We start from the raw sequence: 18,902 nt of genomic DNA on the forward strand, positions 1-18,902 counted from the left end.
AGCCCATGCTTGATGCTTATTAACATGTAAGAGTGATGTTAGGTCGCAGGTGAGATGGATGATAATGAACATTAACTATTTAACTAAGAGAAATACGATTTTCACGTGCTCCTTCTCAGGTTGGGAACTGCTTGTATTCATAATTAATTGTATCCGTACTCGTGGCACATGTCATGATTCTGTGTTTGTGGTCTACAATCGTCGTGAACCTTCACTCTCTCTATTCTATCGTCAACAAGCATGCAAGCATATGATACGACTTACGACTCATAAGAGCTGTGAAGCATTAAACAAAGCTGTGATTCGACCTCGACGTGTGCGGGCTTACTCTTGGTAAAGCAACAGAGGTAGAATAACACTTGCACCAAAAAACTAAGGTAGAAGAACATGCGATAAATTGTTTGAATTTGAAAACGACGATAAAGTAATTAGGTGAGAATAGAAAATACTAGTCGTGTTGGAGGTTTCTCTTGGACTGTAAAAAAACCTCGGGATGCATTTGAATTTCGCCAATTTGGAGGGCAAGGGGGATCTCGTGCGTGCAGCACTGCAGCGTGTTCAACGGCTCGGGTCTGGATTGGCTTCAGTCGAATCAGTCCCGAACCGTTTATTAATCGGAGATAAAATCGTAGTCTGTAGACATCCGAATAATTTAAAGTTTTAATTTTAATAAAATTGATAAGAAATATTAATTTATTTATATATTAATAAATTAAACATTTTTAACTAATAGTATCTTATATATTTATTCAAACATAAAACGTAATAAAATTATAAAAGATAAAAGATTTATATATATATATATAATAAAATAATCAATTATGGATCTGAATCAGAACAGACAAGAGCAAGAACCGATCCAAGTATTAATCGGAACAAAATTATAAAATGAGAGCCATTATAATTGGTTCGGTCATTCAAATGCATCGGATAAACCCGACCCATTGTGCTCATGGAGAGGAGGCGTGAAGTGTGAACTCGATCTTGTCTGTTCTCTTTCCACCTTACTTGCCGTTGTCGCCGTCGTCGGAGGTGCAACACCTTCGAAGTTCGAATGCTAACAAAGAAAACTAGGCTGGATAATCGCCCTTCCAATTTGCAAAATAAACAAATGCGAAATATCACGTGACGCGATTTATTTTAGTCTAATTCAAAACTAGTAGTAGAGCTGAAAGAAAATATATAATATCTTCGCTGTGTTTCGTTTTCAGGGTTACATTGTCAGTACATACTCGCAGAGTTGCAGTCTCGCAGTTTGAGATGAAAGAGGCCAAAAATAACCCAGTCCTAAATTTATCCCTGTGTTGGACGGGAGCGACCTTGAGCTGTAGTCTGTAGAGAAAGTATGGCAGTGGATGGTGAAAAGTGAAAACTGCAATTTTCCTGTTTGTGATTCCGTGTGCTTTTCGCGCACGTTAGCAATCTTTACGGTTCCGTATAACCGTAAACTTTTCTGCCACATCCAACGTTTTGGCGCCGATACGTACATACATACTAAGCCAGAACGAGAGATGAGGTATCCTCCCTCCTGGAATCCTGACTACAGACACGCAAAAAACCAACGACAAATTTATATCTTTCTGAGGAAAAAGTGATTCCTGACTTGTGGGTCCAGCCGCCTCGGGTCGGTACAGTCGACACGTGGCAAACATCCAATCACGGAGCACCTCTGCCATGTTTGCAATCGGCATCTCCTTACCTTCCTTTCGCTCTCTCTGTCCTCTCCCCGTTTTTGATGGTAGTCAACGGAAATATAAAAATGTTGAAAGAATCAAAGAAAACCAAAAGAAAAAATAGGGGAAATTAAGGACATCGGGTCATCGAGATCTTTTTTTTTTTTGATGGATAGACACGGAGATCGTCGTTGCAGCTAAAAGGGACAATAAAAAGGGGGAAAAAAAGGAAAACTGGAGGAGCGGTTTCCGACTGTTTTTTCGCGGTTTTCCGATCTTTTGTTCCGTGGCTTTCTCAACTTCTTTTAAGGCGGTTGTCAGGATATGGGGAGGATGGGAAACGGCCGGAAAAGCTATTCTTCCAACAAGGACGATTACAAGCTCCTCGAAGAGGTCGGCTACGGCGCCAGTGCCGTTGTTTATAGGGCGATCTGTCTTCCTTTTAATGAAGTTGTCGCCGTTAAGTGTTTGGATCTTGAACGATGTAACAGCAATCTGGTTTGTCTCCTCACTTCCTTTTACCGACTTCGTTACTCCGTATACTGATTTGATTACTACTTACTACTATCCAAGCTGGATTACTTGGTATTGAGGTTCGATTTTGGTGCTTAGTTTCTCAGCTAATTGGGAACTATGCTTCAATTGCTTTAGTTTAACCGTAGAGCTAGATTCGACAGTCTTCAGTTTCGTGTTTGCGTGTCCTCAATTTTATTTATCAATTTAAAGTGATGAGATCTGATATCACGGGGCCAGGGTTTACTTTCTGGAGTGAATACCATTAGGGAGGATTCGAATTGCCGAATTTTGATTCCGTCACTGAGTGTGGTTGATGAACTGAAGGCTCTAGATTCAATTTTTTTTTCTCTCTCCCTGGTGGATCCGACTCTCGCTTTCCATGGGACCTGCAGGCATTAGTGAAATTAGTAACATCCGCTTATTTATTAGATAAAGCAGATGGACAAAAGGCTCTAGAGTTCATATGCCAATACCTAAAGCTTGACCGAAAGGGAAGCATATGCTAAAGAGCAAGCAACTTACTTTTAATTGAATGAGATACAGATAAATGAACCATAACCATTTGCTTTTGCTCCTCTGTGCAGATTTCTTTCTAATTCAGGCTTCTGCAGGCTATCCAAGAGATGCACTTTGTTGCTCTGTGCTTTACAAAATGCATGCTTACAATCTTTTCCACTTGGTTGGATATATTAGGGTTTTACATCCATCTGTAAAATTACTGTCAATTGGACTTCTGCCTTCAGTTAAAAGCTGTTTTTTTTAGCTGTATTTGAAAGATTGTGTGTATAAATAAATCAGAATGGCTGCTTAGGTTAGGTTTTCTTTGCTTATTAAGTGTGTCTCTCTTCTAAGTTGCAAGTGAATGTAAGAAATCTCTGCATATCACAGGTTTGTCATGCACAAAAATCGTTTGATGTTATAGAACTTGCTGAAACAGTGAGCAGATCAGAATCAAAAGATTAAAAAGTTATCCAGGAAAGAAATATTTTTTATAAGATCCAGAAAGTTTTACCTACATTGATATTTCTCCCTTCTTTTTTCATCTTGAGTGTTTGGAAAGAAATATTGCTAATAAAAGGATAAAAGAATACCAAAGGGTTATAAACCTCAGATTTATCAAATATTATATAAAAAGTGGTTATAAATCTTATAAACCTCAGCAGGAGAGGATCAAGAAGCCTGCGGGGGGGGGGGGGGGTGAGTGGGTAGTTTTATCTCATAACATCCCTCTTAAACAGATCTGTCCTTAACAAGTGAGTTAGACAACTTATTGGCCGAGGCAACCATGAGAACTAGATTTTTAAGCGTAAAAAAAATCTCTTATTAGGTGGGAAAGGCTCTAAGACTTACTTTTACATGATAGATGCTTGTCTATGAGATTTCATGCTATCCTGGATTCAATTTTGAGGTTGAAACTGTATCTTTAAATCCTGCATTGATTTTAGCCGCTGAAAAATTACATCTGCTGCAGCTAACTGGATCATCCATGTGTCCTAAGTCTGGCTGCTATTGGGTTACCTTCTAGGTTGATGTCAATGGTAATATCTATCTGATTTCTCTATATTAATTCACATGCAACTTTGCATGTTTGCTGGGACCATGGTCTGATACCTCTTGTTTAACTGTATGTGAGAAAGATAATGCCATTATGATGAATCAGAAATCTTGTATCCTTTGACAAGTACTCTGTCTTTTTAATTTCTTTTACTGGTGTAGATTGGATGGAAGCAAGATTATTTTAATGTGGTTGTAGGTGGTATATCTTTCAAAACGGCCACAGAATAGATTTATCTTACACTATAGAGACTAGAGAGGAGAGTTGATATAGAAGCAGTGAAGAGGATGGCAGCTCATAGCAAGATATGATGTGCTTGCTAACTTTGTTCTTCTCGATTGTTTTATGGAAATCAGTAGTTCATTTAGATTAACCCTTTCATACATTTGCTCTTGTAATAAATGAATTGGTTGAGTTGGAAAACATGTATCTTGATGTAACGTATGAAGTGACAGTATCTTTATTTTGTATAATTAAATAGAAATTCCATTAAACAGAGCAAAAGAGGCAGAGGCACTTCAATACAAAGATACAACATAAGAGAATAGCCAGTCAAGGAATCCAGTTATAAAGGTAACTCCAACTAAAAATAAAAGCCAAGAGGGCTGTGAAATCTCAGGGAATAATTTCTAATCTCAATTCTCAAATTAAGAAAAGGTAGCTAACACTTAGTTCCAAAGTATTAGAACTTTGAAAAGAAAAAAAAAAAAGAGGATAATCATTTGGAACTCTGATAAAAAAACAATGAGCCCACTATGACATGGGATAGGATTTGTAACTTTGTCCTGGTAAAGTTACTAACCCCTCTACCTAAAAACAACTGGCTAGTGAATCATCATCAACAACTAAAAGTGAGAAAACAGATATCCTAAAACCAATTCAAACTCTTTTCTGCTATTCTCTTCTATTTTTTAGATGGAGTAATTGAATCATATATTGATGGAGGAAGATGAGCGGATCTACAGATTGGCAGTCAGTCCTGATTTGGTAAGCTTATCAACCATGGACTGCTACGCGCCTATTGGCACCACTTGATTGCACTCTTGGAATCACCCCCAATTACTAAGGAAGAAATTTGGGTTCTCTCAGTCTATGTTCTTCTGACCTCTTAAACACATAATTATCTAAAACTCCTATTTAAACCATAAAACCTCCATGGACTGCTGCCTACCTTTTGGCACCACTTGATTGCAATCTTGGAATCACCCTAAAATCAATTACTAAGGAAGAGATTTGGAATCTCTCAATCTATGTTCTTTTAACCTCTAAAGCACATAATTATATAAAACTCCTATTTAAACCATGAAAGTTCTGGGTAAGGTTTAAGTATTGGAAATACAAAGCGTATTAGAAAGGCAATTTTAAGAGACATATCAAGATATGCTTTGGATACACATGGATACAGACGAAAAATCAAGATATGCATGAATGTGCTAGGAAACTTAAGTAAATCCTAAAATGTATATTAATAACAATAAATACAAGCAACATAAGACTATAAATACGTTATTTAAACATAAAAAAAATACTTCAATGGTTTATATAAAGTGTGAGATATCAGGACACAGTTGGTAACCGTTAAAAAATGATGGAAGAACTAAAATGTGTTATGTCTATACCTTGATTTTTTAGAAAATCACTATAATTCGTCTTAATATTTATTAATATATAAGTTTTTAATATTCATTTTTAGCATTTATTTGACAAACATCTACTAAGAAGAGTAAATTTATTTAGGAATCAAAATGCATACAATTATAACAAGCAAATAGAGTAGGGCGTAGTGATGGACTTAAAGCTAATGAGCAGGGTTTAAACCTTTTCTATTGCCTACTTCTAGTTTTTATACCCAAAATTATAGGTATTGGGCGCTAGAATGGTGTGCCAAATTTGAAATCAAAAATTTGTCTCAAGTGTAGAAGTAATAAACAAGAAAGATTAATGAGGGAGAGAGTAATTAATGAGAAAGATTAGGAATAAGAGAAAGACTAATGGTAGAGACAAATTTGAATTTGGGAAGGAGGGAGAGAGGCCCGTGTCGTAATGTATTGGCCAATACACTTGTATTGGCCCGTAACAGTCAATACAGACCTGAAATGGTCCGATATGGGCCTGTATTGCCCCAATACAGACAAAAAAAGAGTAGAATGAGTAATTTCTACATGTTTTGTGTATCAGACCTTTGTCAGAATGATATGTATACGGGCTGATACGTTGCGAAATTTTGAACCTTGGTTCTGGGTTCCTGGGATGAGCTACCTTGTACACTCAGATCATGCTACGCATTTTGTGGCTTTCCCAAAATGATAAATGCAATCTCTACTGATAAGAAAAGCCCAACATATGTTAGTATCCAACATTGCTTGTGGGGAAATTCAAGATTAGACTTGGTCCCCATGCATGGTTTAGATGTTTTTGTTATTAGTAACTTAGAAAATTTATTAGATTGAAACAAAGAAAATATGTACATCTGCCAAAAAACTATCACCTAGGGAGACATATATTTGTGTACTGCCATGTTCGTTGGCTGCCATTTTTTGACCAAACCACAATAACTTTTGAGTCCCCTTCTACTGTCAAGGTTCCGATACTAAGTAGCATCTCCAATTGTAGACCTTGTAAAACTGCCATTAGTTCAGCTATTGTGAAGTTCCCATTACCTATTAGTACTGAAAGACCCATGGAAATCCCTAATAACTCCTCTTATGCCCAGCAGTTCAGGATTGCTCAAGCTGCACGTATCAAAGCTTAGTTTGATCTCTGTGTCATGCGGTGGAGACAATTGCAAGAATGTATTTTGGGTGGTCAAGGGCCTGCTGGGATTGGTGGCCTCATTGGTAAATTGGATGGTGCTGCCTTATGGGCTTTTAGTGTGCCAATTGGTATTACTGATGTTGCTGAAGCCATACATAGAGCTCTCTTGATGGGGCTAAGAGCAGCTAGATCAATTCAAGTTAATCCTTTAGTTGTGGAGGGTGACTCTAGAATTGTTATTGGGTGGGCTTCTAAACAGGAGGTAGGACCTTGGCGATTAGATTACTTACTCAGTGAAATCAAAGAGCTCTCCCCTTTTTCTTTCGTGTTCCTTCAGATGGATTCCTAGAGATCAAAATGTCTTGGTTGACTCCTTAGCTAAATCTGGAGTGGATGGGACTTTTCTGTATAGTGCTATCATTTTGCCATTGTAATTCTGTTATGGGGCTTTTGGTTTTGTAGAGCATCCTTTTATATCCCCCTCTCTTTTTGCCTTTGCTTAATGAAAGTAATGAAAGTCTCTTTTTCAAAAAAAATAAAAAATGCAAGGATGTATTTGATTTGGAGGTTGATGAAGCAGTCACCTTGTGCCAATTTCTAGGAATGGCATCTATAGAGAAGGGATCAAACTTCGTTGTCTTGAGAGGAGATCATGGAAAACATATTAGTGAAAGTGGTTCATACACTACTTTCCTCCCTTCCCACATTGTCCAAAGAACTGCCTTTCTAGTATGTCTCCATAGTGTTTTCCCTCTCTTCCTTTGTGGAGAAAAGAAAGAGGGTTTAAACAAACTCTCTATCTCAATTCCTATAACAAAGGTCTCTATCTCAAGGGGAGGAGACCACCTACACCAAAAAAGAGAAAAGAAACCCTCCCAAATTTAAGCCACAAAAGAACATGATATTAGTAGATGATAAACAGACTCTCCAGTCTCCACTAGCAAAACAAAAGAAAGAGAAGACCTTGCTGGTGCATGATTTAGATGCTTTAATGGAAAAGAGATCCTAGAGTATGACTTGCTGGGGGGATGCTGTGTTTTATCAGGTAACTTAGGGTGGATTTCAACTAGATCCTATTATCTATTTTCTTTGTGTATATATATAGCTGCTATCAAACGTGTCATCTCAAGATTTTGCCCTTACACAAAGCAATGCCCCCTACCTTATATGTGAGATAAATAAAAAAGATCAATTAAGTTTTCTTTATCTTTACTATAAAAAAAGATCAAAAACTTCTTCTTTTCCATCTCAGTCACTGCAAAGGTGGAAGGTACAATCTTTTCTTGGGCTTCCACCTTGCAGATTTTGAAGGGCTGAAATTTGTTAGAGTTTTCTGTTTTTTTTTTTTTTTTTTATTGCGGGGGGGGGTGAGTGTATAATATATATGAGGTGCAAAGGCTATACTACATGTAATTGTTTAGGCTGTAGGACCCCTTTTTAAGGAATGAAACAGGTCTCATCTGAATTGGGTGCCGCCAAATGCAGATCTGGATCCAGGTGGGGAAAATGAATCCAGATGTGATTTTGGATCCTGTAGGGTGGATCCATTCTGGTTCATTTGATTTATGTCTTTTGGTTGGACCCTAAGGCTGCTTTTGGTAAGACTGCAAGAAGTGAATGCAAATTTGTTCAAATAGAAGGATGCAAACCAAGTTTGGTTTTGTACAGAGAAATTTACAGTGTTTTGTTTGTTTGTAATGAGTGCAAACAATTTCAAGGCTGGAACCAACCTATTTTACATTGACCAACTTTGAGTGCAAAGTGGAAAATTTGCTCCCATTTTGAATGTAGAAACAGTTAAAAAACAATTTTACTACATTTTCAGTATGAAATGCATTCTTACCAAACAGCTGCAAAAACTGAACCAGAGTGCAAATTTGCTTTGGTTGTGCATTTGCACCTTTACCAAAAGCAGCCTAAAGGAATATACATACATGATAGTGTCCATATTCCATTACCTTGTCTACATTTTTCTTGGATCCTTTCAGATTTGCACTGGCTTTGTTTTAGAATATGGATCCTTATGAGAATCCAAACCTGCTAAATACAAATCTGGATCTGGATAGGATTTGGGTACCGCCGACTCCATCATATACCATACCCCTTCTTTGTTTTATGCCATCAAATAATAGTTCAGTCCTTGTTTAGGAAGTTGTAGGTGTCTTTCAAGAAATGAAATGAAGACCCAACCAAGCCTAGGAAATTTTTGGATTGTTGGGTTCTTCTCTCTTGGTAAGTTGGTAGATCTGGTATAGGTATAGGAATGGGTGCATAGGGAGTGAGACCTTTTCTTCTGATGCCAAAACAAAAGGGTAAAACCTCCTACAGGTGCAGATCATAAAGGATTAAACCTTACTTAACAGAGGAGGAAATTTTGTTATTCAATCAATGGAAACTGTCTAGTTTGGGTTTTCTTAAGTGTGATCTCAAGGTTTTTAGAGTTATTAAATATAGGAGAAATTGGTATTGATATTTTTTATTAAGATATGTACCTTGGTTAGGGTTTTAGGTCATAGATGCAAATAAAAAAGATTTGGGATGTGGGTTCTGTGGTTCAATTATATGGATTAAAAAAGATCAAAGAAGAACTACCAAATATTTTCTTCTTTTTGGTAAGTAACTATCAAATTTCTTTGAAGAACGAGGCGTCGACACCTTATTTTCGATGTTCAACAGTTGTACACTGTTTAATTTTAGTCCTTGAAAAGTTACCATTTCCAATAAAAACATTCTTTGAAGAAGTTCAACCAACAAAAACATTCTCTTCCATCATAATTAATAAAAGTTTTAACAGTTATTGATCAAAAAACAACAACAATGTGCTCCCTAAGTTGAAAATCATACATTTTGTTCTGAATTCCTCGTGTGAGCTCCTTTCATTATTAAGAAAATGCCAGAAGAATATAAAGTATAACTTTTCAACAATCAATTCAAATCCTATTAGAAAATTAATACCCTGTTAAGTCGGTCATAGTTCTTGAAGTTCATATCAGATCCATAAAATCCTGGGGTTGTTTTGAAGATAATTGAATTGTAATGATGCCTAATTAAGTTAAGCAGTTAAAATTTGATCTCTGAAATAATGCTCAGAAGGGAAGTTATGAACCTATAGTTTTCTTACCTAAAATAGTTGACTTCAATGAGAGTCTGGAGTCCTAAGCGAAAACAAAACTTAAAAAGTCAGAATAAAACTTTTAAGTTACCTAGTCATAAAGGTAATGAACAATGTTTTAAAACGCAGGGGCGTGACACAAGGTGTTCCACCACCTAGAGGCGTGAGGTGTAAGCCTCCTGAACACAAGGAGGCGTAAGCGCCCTAACTCAAAAAAAAAAAAAAAAACAAATTGGGCTGCATCGAAAGGGGGGCGAAGCCCCCCAGTCGAAGGGGCAGGGGGCAAACCACTTTCTTTCCCCTAATCTTTTCTTCCCTTCCCTTTCCTTTCCTTTTCTTTCCTTTTCTCTTTTTTTTCTTCTCTTTCTTTCCCTCCCCTTTCTTTTCATTTCCTTTCCTTTTTTTTGTCTTTTTATATAAAAAGAAGGCCAAACTACTGCCTTTCACCCAACGTGTGTAGCCTCTGCTTGGCCTGTGGCGAGACCATTACACACTTATTTATATCCTGTCCTTTTGTATCCTTTGTTTGGAATTGGTTTTCCTCTCTCTTTGGATGCAGGTGGACCCCTCCTTCGGATGTAGTAAGACTCTTTGATCCGAACTTCTTTAGAGCTCCAAAGAAGGGGAGAGCAATGTGGAGAGCAACAAGAGCAGCTGTTTTGTGGTCAATCTGGGAAGAAAGAAACAATAGGATCTTCCCGGGTTCTGAAAGATCTAAGGAGCAAATCATTGACTGCATATCTACCAAGGTCATTCATTGGTTTAAAGCATCCCCTTTATTTAAAGATTATTCAGCTGATGATTTGTTTAGAGGATGGTACACTATGGCAAACCCTTCTTCATTGAGGTCTGTGTTAAAGGAGCAATGGATCCCTCCTGCACATCAATGGGTGAAGCTGAACTTCGATGGGAGCTCCTTAGGAAACCCGGGTCCCTCTGGGGTGGGAGGAGTCTTCAGAGACAGGGAGGGCAGACTGGTTGCACTATATTCAGGTCCGATAGGTGATGGAGACTCTTTGAGAGCAGAGATTATGGCCTTCCTACAAGGTCTAAGGCTGGCTAAACAATGGGGCTTACACCAGATTGAGGTAGAAGGGGACTCTAAACTATTAATTGGGTGGTTGCAGTCACATAACTTGGGGGCTTGGGTACATTGACAATTCATGAGGGAAATAAACTGCTTAACAAGGGAGGTTGGGGCACTGTTCAAGTGGACAAGGAGGTCAGCGAATGGACTAGCCGACACCCTTGCAAAGCAAGGAACTTTCAGGGAAAACTTGTTTTGGGCTGTTCTGTAATTAGAAAGTGCTTTTCTTGGGGTAAACACCCTTAACTGGGTGGTGACAGTGTATTCTCTTAATCTGTCTAATGAAAGTTACTGTTTATGATAAAAAAATATAAGATGTGCATGAGGTACATGAGGCGTATGCCTCTAGCACGTCTCATGAAAAAAGCGCATGAGGCGTACGCCTCTTGCACCTGTGTCAGCGCCTCTGGCATATGCCTTGGGGCGTTTTGGGAGCGCCTCGCCTGGAGGCATGCCTCCAGGCGTACGCCTCCCATGCCTTTTAAAACACTGGTAATGAATTATTAATTCTGTTGAGCCAAATGGAGAGATAAAATATTGGAGTCTGAATCACCTTATGAGTGGTTTAGGGATGTGAATATTCATATTTCTGATTTGTCACCCTTTGTTCACTATTTTCATTGATGGATCTGTGCAAGAGCAATAATTTTGGAGGACTGGATTTAGATGGTGAATGTGTCAAGGGTCAGAAATGAAAACGTGTGGTTTTGGACCAATTTTGTCAGAAATGGACAGGACACAGAACCGTTTTAGTGACTAGTCACAGGTCTATCTGGTTCAACCGTTTGACTCATTCAAATAAAAAATGTAAAAAAAGAAAAATTTTAAAAACAGAAAGCAATTCTAGAATATCTTTTGAAGCTATTTTCTATCAGAATAAACTTGAAACAATAAATATTTTGGGGTATGAGAAAGTTTATCTTCCTCTCTGTAATTCTTTTGTGATTAAGTAATGAAATGTTATTGATAAAAAAAGAAAAAAAAATGGGGTATGAGAGGCTTTTGAACATGTATTTGATCAAGCCAGCATTCCTGAGAACTAGGCAGCCCAAAAACCATTTTGGCTGCTGGTTCTCATTTCTGGTGGTCCAACTGTCTGGTCCAGTTTAGATCTGACAATACTGGTTTTGACCCTTTTTTGATCAAAAAAATAAATTTTATTAGATGATGGTTTTTGATTTAGTACAAAATACATGGTGGTGTATTCCAACAGCCTAAATTTTATTATAGCCCAAAACAAGTGCTGGTTTTGACCTTGTTATGCACTATATTTCTTTTGGATGATTCATCTGAAGGGGATTTTCCTTTGTTGTAGGATGATATACGTAGGGAGGCCCAAACAATGAGTTTAATAGATCATCCAAATGTAATAAGGGCATATTGTTCATTTGTTGTTGACCGGAATCTCTGGGTGGTCATGCCATTCATGGCCGAGGGTTCTTGCCTGCACCTTATGAAGGTAGCATATTCAGATGGGTTTGAAGAGTCTGCAATTGGTTCTATCCTTAAAGAAACCCTTAAGGCATTGGAGTACCTCCATCGACATGGACATATCCATCGTGATGTCAAGGTTAGTTAATTGCAATTGACATAACATCTTCAGCAGCCTTATTTATTTCCTGGGCAATCCACATAAGAAAAGTTTTGGTAACATTTGTCTTTTCAGGCTGGCAATATCCTTCTTGATCGTAATGGGGTGGTCAAGCTTGGCGATTTTGGTGTTTCAGCTTGCATGTTTGATAAAGGTGATAGGCAACGCTCAAGAAACACATTTGTGGGAACTCCATGTTGGTGAGATATTACCTTTCCTTAATACTAATCCGTTTCCAATTAAATCTTTTCTTCCCAATATAGCTTCTAGTCCAACTAATTATAAAGTCATGCTAATCAGCAACAAGAGTGTTTGCCTCCCTGAAGAAACAAAAATCTAAATCTGAAACCAGCTTCCATGATTTTCATTCCTCTGGTAATCTGCTTTGACAATTAAAACACAGTTAATCAGAAGATACATCTAGACCCACAATATACCTAACAGGTTCAGATTAAGTTGACATTCTATTTGTTAAAAGGTAGATTGTAATGTGGAAGGAAGAGCTTTAGTAACAGTTCTAACAAAGGATATGAATGTAGCAATCTTGGTAATGCTTGATCAACCTCCTGGAGATTGATGTAGATCAAGGACCTAAAGGGAAGTTGGACCTGCAAAATCTGCTAAAAAACTTTTCTTCACAAATGATGATGCATTTCAACTCAAATCAACTCAACTAAGCCTTATCCCAACTATATGGGTTCAGTTACATGAGTCCTGTTTTATAATTCTGCTCTGTTCAGTGCCATGTCTATTGTTAAATTATTGGGCCCTTAATCATTTCTTACTACATCAGTCCATGTCCTTTTTGGTCTGCATGTAGCTCTTCTAGAATCTTCAACTTGTAATATAGATCACTTCTTCTCATTAGTGCTGTGGATGGTCTTCTCTGCATGTGACTGAACCATTTAAGTCTACTTTCCTTTGTTTTTCTTGATAAATGAAAATGCTTTTATTAAAGAACAGATCAAGAAGTTAGGTCATTATAGGATACCCATGGAGAGGCACAAGCTGTTACCTCTCCTAACAAAGTAATACATCAAGCTAAAACAAAAAAAAAAAAATTACTGTGCTGCCCAAAATAATTGTTCCCTTGAGGCCCCTTGCCTAGCTAACCCATCCGCTAAGGTATTTGCTGTTCTGTCCACCCAAAGAGGGGTAATAGTCATACTCCTTGAGATCCAATTAACTTTCCTCAACTGGTCCCTGTATCGCCATATAAATGAGTCTGGATTTGTCAACCATCCCACAACAACTTTGGAGTCTCCTTCAATTGCCAGATTCTGAACTCCTAATCGGTCTGCAGTCTGAATACCTTGTACTGCCGCTAATAACTTAGCTCTGTTAGTCTCCTATTCCCACGGGGCCTGAGAACAAGGCTAAAATGTTGCTGTCCTTATCTCTCAGCACCAATCTTATCCTCGATGGGCCTGGATTTCTTTGGCTACTTCCATCGAAATTCAGCTTTACCCAACCTTCAGAAGGAGGCACCCACACTGCTGGTATGCTGTCCTGTCCAGTATGACTGTTTGCCACAACTATCCAGTTCCTCTAGATATCATCAAAGGAAAAGGTGTGAAAGGAGTCCAGAGTTCTCAGCCAGTGGATTGCCATAGTCAAAATGCAATCCTCTACAGACTGAATGCTTCTTTCCTTCTCTTGGAATAATCTCAGATTTATTTCTTCTCAAATTGTCCACAAGGCAGCTGCTCGAATGCATCTCCACATAGTTCTACCTTTTTTTGTAGGCCGCACAAAAAAGGAAGGATCAAATTGCTGACTTACCTCTATGGTCAGATTCCTCCTGCACCCAAACAAAGCAAAGATCCAATGCCAAAGAGCAACAGAAAAAGAACAGAATAAAAGTAGTGGGAGCAAATCCTCACCACTAGCCCTGTAAAGTACACACCAGTTAGGGGACAAACACATGAAAGGCCTGTTCTAGACCAATTCTCCTTAGTCGGAAAACCCAACTGTCCCAGGGAAGAGCAAAGGGTCTTAAAAAAGGAGGCGCATATGGAGTAACCTTTTTGGATGAGGGGACCATAATCTCGCATTCAATCTAAGAGGGTCCAAAAAAACTGCACCAAGAATTGACAAAAGGTCTTAAACACAAATAAGTTCATGATCCCTCAAGCCCCTACGAAATCCAAAGTCCCAACTCAAGGAGGAAGGTGAGACAAGTGTTGGAAGAAAATGAGAGATAGCTTTTTCCTTGTAGAGTGAAAGGGAATAGAGGAAAGGAAATCGATCCTTAAGAGCAGAGCTACCCACCCAAATGTCTTCCCAAAATAAAATAGAGTTACTAGAGCAGACATCATACCTGGCAAAATTGAGGAAATTAGGGAGGACACTCTGAATTGTTTTCCAAGGAGTTACCAATGTAGCTCGACGCAATACACCGACATCCCATCCATTTTCCAACCTACCATGTATACTAGTTATCACTTCATGCCACAATCTCTCCCTTTCTATGGGCCACCTCCACAACCATTTTCCTAAGAGAGCTTTATTCTTGAGAACTAGCCTTCCTAAACCCAAGGTAGTGGTGAGCATACATGGGCTAGCGGCAAATGGCCAGAACACTGGAATTAGAGCAAGGACTACAAAAGCATCTCCGTGGAAATCCATCCAAGCTATTCTTCCTTTGTTCTTGCCTTGGATCAGGTATAATGTATATTCTGGAAACTCTATTAAGTTTTGGGAACAAGTATGGGTAGGGGACATCCCCTTGAGGGATCATTTTCCTTCGTTGTTTGCATTATCTTCATACAAAAATGAGCCTATTTCTACCTTGTTGGTTCCCTCTAATTCTAGGATGGGGTTTAATTGGGATCTAGGTTTGAGGAAGGCTATTAGGGATTCCGAATTAAATTGTACCTTGTCTTTTTCAATGCCCTAACCCTTTCGGTAGCTAGTGGGGGTCCATCCTTCCCTGTTAAAGAGGTGAGGAGTAAACCTATCCTGCCTAAGATTGGAAGTTTCTGTTGGGAAGCATACCTGGAAAGAATCAACACTTGTGACTTAAAAAGAAAAGACCAAAGAGTTGTTTGTCCCCTTTTGCTGATGCTATCTTTGTAAGGTTGATGGTGAGAATTGCTACAATTTACTAATCTCTTGTACTTTTGTTAAAGGTTTATGTGAATGGTTTTCTTTGTTGTTTGGATGTAGGTGCAACTCGCCACCAAATGTGAAAAGGTTGTTTGCACCTTCGTTTTTCAAACTGCCAAAGAAAAGGGGAAGAATGATGTGGCGTTGTGTAAGGGCTACTGTCATTTGGACCATTTGGGAAGAAAGAACTTCCAGAATAACCTTTGGTAAGGAGAGGAGCAAGGAACCTATTCTAGAGGTAATTTGTATCAGGGTAATACATTGGCTTAAATCTATGGAGCTATTCAATAGTGCGTCATCGGATGACTTAAGAAAGTGGAGAGAAGTTGCTTTTTTAGCCCCGGGTCAAGAAGTCGTAGTTCCAGTCCCCCCCCCCCCTTTTGATGGGAGCAGTTTTGGCAACCTAGGGCCATCGAGTATTGGGGGTGTTCTAAGAGATGAGAAAGGGACAATAATTGTCTTGTTCTCGGGTCCAATTGAACCTGATGACTCTCTTAGAGCTGACATCTTGGCGGCATTGGAAGGTGTTCAGAGAGCTAAGGAGTTAAATTTACAAAAGTTGATCATTGAATGGGACTCCAAGCTGGTGGTGGAGTGGCTGAAGACAAAAATGGGGTGTGGAGGTGCAACAATGAAAAGAAGAGATTCAAGTGGTTAACCAAAAACATGGAAAATGAAGTAAATTGGGTCAAGAGGTGTGCTAACTCCTCTGCTGATGGGTTAGCAAAACAAGGGGTAAACAAGGATACATTGTTTTGGGAACAACTATAATGTTTTATCTTGTTTTGTTTCTTGTTAGGGGAGATAAGAAAGGTTATCTCCCCTTGTATCTTTATTTGTTTCTTAATGAAATCTTTGTTATTGATAAAAAAAATGATCATTTTTTTCCTCCTCCGTCTCCCAAAGAAAATTTCTCATTAATCTCTCTAACTTCTTAGCCTCCCTAGCAGGAATCCTAAAAACAAAGAAGTAATACACCGACAGGTTTGCTAGGTGCAAGTATGGTAGTAAGGCTAGGTATTGGTGGTCTCCTTGAAGGACGAAGAAAGGTTTGGGTAGCAAAGGTTAACGGAGTTGTCAAGGTTGATAGAATTGTGCCCCCATTACACTTTATTCCCCTTTTTATAAGGGGAGGCTCCTAGGCCCTAAAGAGAAGGAGCCAAAAAGGGGTTTGATTCCTACTTGGAAAGGGAATCCTTGATTCGATGTCGATTGCCAAGAGGACACTATTGGGGTTTCGCCATGTGTTGAGTGAGATCTTCCTAGGACGAAGTTTCCTTTCATTCGAGGATTCTCATGACACATGTGAGTACTTCCTCTTATTGGGTCTCCCGTATTTATGTGGCGCAGATGACGTCAAAGCTAGTATGACGTGTTTGCTTAATTGCTCCGTCATCTGCCGGATGTTTCATCACAAGTAACTTTGGCTTGTTGCAGGTCCACGATGGCTTTGAGCTCATGCAAGCCTATGATGAGTTATGGATGGGTTCACCGCAAGCCCTTGGTGGCTTCCGTGTCGCCACAGGTGTTTCTGTGGTTTTGGTTTGATACCTTCATTGCGTTCATAGACATGGGGAACCACATGTACTTACACTAGGGTGGCTCTCAGTAAGGTTACTCTACCCCTAATCAGATATAGTTTACAAGAAACTAATCTTTTCTCAAACTTTTCCAAAACTGGGGTCCAAAAACTACTCTCCTTTGGGTTGGCACCTAAAGGGAGACCTTGGTACTGCAAGGTCTACTTTCCTTTATTTTATCATCTATTGGAATGAATCCTAGGTTCCTTCAAAACTGATCCTATCCTTTCTAGTTTTCCCACTCATTCATGTCAACATTTGCATTTCTACTACACTTATTATTATTTATTTTGATATGTTTCTTTGACTGCCCACCATTAAGCTCCATACAAAATTGCTGGCCTAGTAACCATTTTAGAAGATTTTCCTTTAGCCTAAGTGGTAATCTCATATCTTGTAGGACTTTGGGTGCATGCTTCCATTTGATTTCCCAAAATCTTATTATAGATTCAGCTTAGTAATTTAAGCTTTTTGATAGGAGCTTAGTGATTTCAGTTAGTTCCCTATAATCTGGAATGGAAATAGAGGAAAAGAGGACCTTGGATTTAGCATACTCTAAACCACTACAAATTGATATTACTAGCATGCTACATTATGTATTCTACTTCTTGGTTGCTTTATTAGACTCCATGTTATCATTATCTTTTTTTGTGTGATTTGTGGATTAGAAGGCTAGATGCTATGCTATCTTGCCTTGCCTAGTTTCCTTGATAATATGTTTTGTGTGTGTGTAGTAGTAGTAGTAGTAGTAGAAGTAGGTAGTCTTACAAAATTCGTTGAAAAGATTATCAAAATGTGCATTGTTAGGGTGTCTAATGCCGAACTAAATATGCACTAGAAATCCCATCCCTCAAACAAAAACTTTAGTAGGTGAACAGTTATTACCGTACTAATAAGTTGTTCCTCAACCTCACCAAGTTACTAGTTGTTGGAGTTCCAGGCATTCTTTCTAAAAAGCAAAATTCCAAATATTATAAGAAAACTTAGTTTTAAAAATAACACTGTTTTGTTTCAATCTTTTAGGTTCATCTTAAGCAACCATCTCTGTTTTTGGAGATGGTTTGCTTTGAGACTTCAACTTAGAAACTCAATACATGATACACCCTATTGCAGAAACTTATTGTGAAACTGTGTGGGATGGTTATGAGTTTTTTTTTTCTTTTTTCTTTTGATTGGATGTTTTAGTTGTTCTCTATCATGCATCATCCATTATTTACCTGATTTGCTTTCCAAATTATCTTTATTCTGCAGGATGGCTCCAGAAGTGTTGCAGCCCGGAAGCGGATATGACTTCAAGTGAGTATTGTACCATCTACAAAATAAATAGCATAGCTGGAGAACTTGGAGTCATGCCGCAGATACCTGTAGAAAGCCTTACAGCTCATGAAGCAAAGTTCTTATTTTTTGGCAACTTTAGAGAAATAATTATATTTATAGAACATTTTTTATCAGTAATGTATATTCTATTAGTCTGATAAAGAGTGGTGGTTATATACAGTGTACCAAGTAGAGCTGTCAATGGATTCCAAAAGACCAAGACCCAATCTGATTTTTTCAGATTTGGATACTTCACATTTTTCTGTAGAATTATTCTATATGTATGGTTAAAGATAATTAATTTTGGGTTTTTCTTTATTTTAAAAATAAAGAAATAAGCTCAGATCGAATCCAAATCTAACCTGAGACCCCTAGATTTGACCAGATTTTGGATTGGCTTCAGATGTGGCCGGATCCAATCCGAATCTGACCCTGTTATTGTGCCAGTGCCAAGCACCTCTCATGGGCTAGTTTCAACTGCCCCTTTGGGAAATTGACCCCCGCCCCAAGGTTGGTTCCTATTCATCCTGTCTTGCCAACACACAACCATGATGTTGGCAGATCTCTCTCTCTCTAAAGTTTGCCCCTAGTTCCCCTCTTCCACCTCTA

At 38.5% G+C, this 18,902-nt stretch overlaps 1 protein-coding gene across 4 annotated transcripts in view; it reads left to right on the plus strand.

Annotated features, from left to right (window-relative positions):
* The first annotated feature begins 1,708 nt into the window (after nucleotides 1–1,708).
* LOC148864355 (uncharacterized) overlaps nucleotides 1,709–18,902 on the plus strand; it is a 33,152-nt gene continuing 15,958 nt past the window's right edge. For all 4 annotated transcript variants that reach the window (XM_088977623.1, XM_088977624.1, XM_088977625.1 and 1 more), the window contains exons 1-4: nucleotides 1,709–2,171; nucleotides 12,013–12,267; nucleotides 12,364–12,488; nucleotides 18,228–18,272. In XM_088977623.1, the coding sequence (XP_088833749.1) occupies nucleotides 1,998–2,171; nucleotides 12,013–12,267; nucleotides 12,364–12,488; nucleotides 18,228–18,272 (599 nt within the window). In that variant the 5' untranslated portion in view covers nucleotides 1,709–1,997. The remainder of the gene's footprint in view (nucleotides 2,172–12,012; nucleotides 12,268–12,363; nucleotides 12,489–18,227; nucleotides 18,273–18,902) is intronic.

This window comes from Nelumbo lutea, chromosome 3, assembly GCF_056320005.1.
Source record: "Nelumbo lutea isolate HS-2025 chromosome 3, American lotus-T2T, whole genome shotgun sequence".
Taxonomy (NCBI): domain Eukaryota; kingdom Viridiplantae; phylum Streptophyta; class Magnoliopsida; order Proteales; family Nelumbonaceae; genus Nelumbo; species Nelumbo lutea.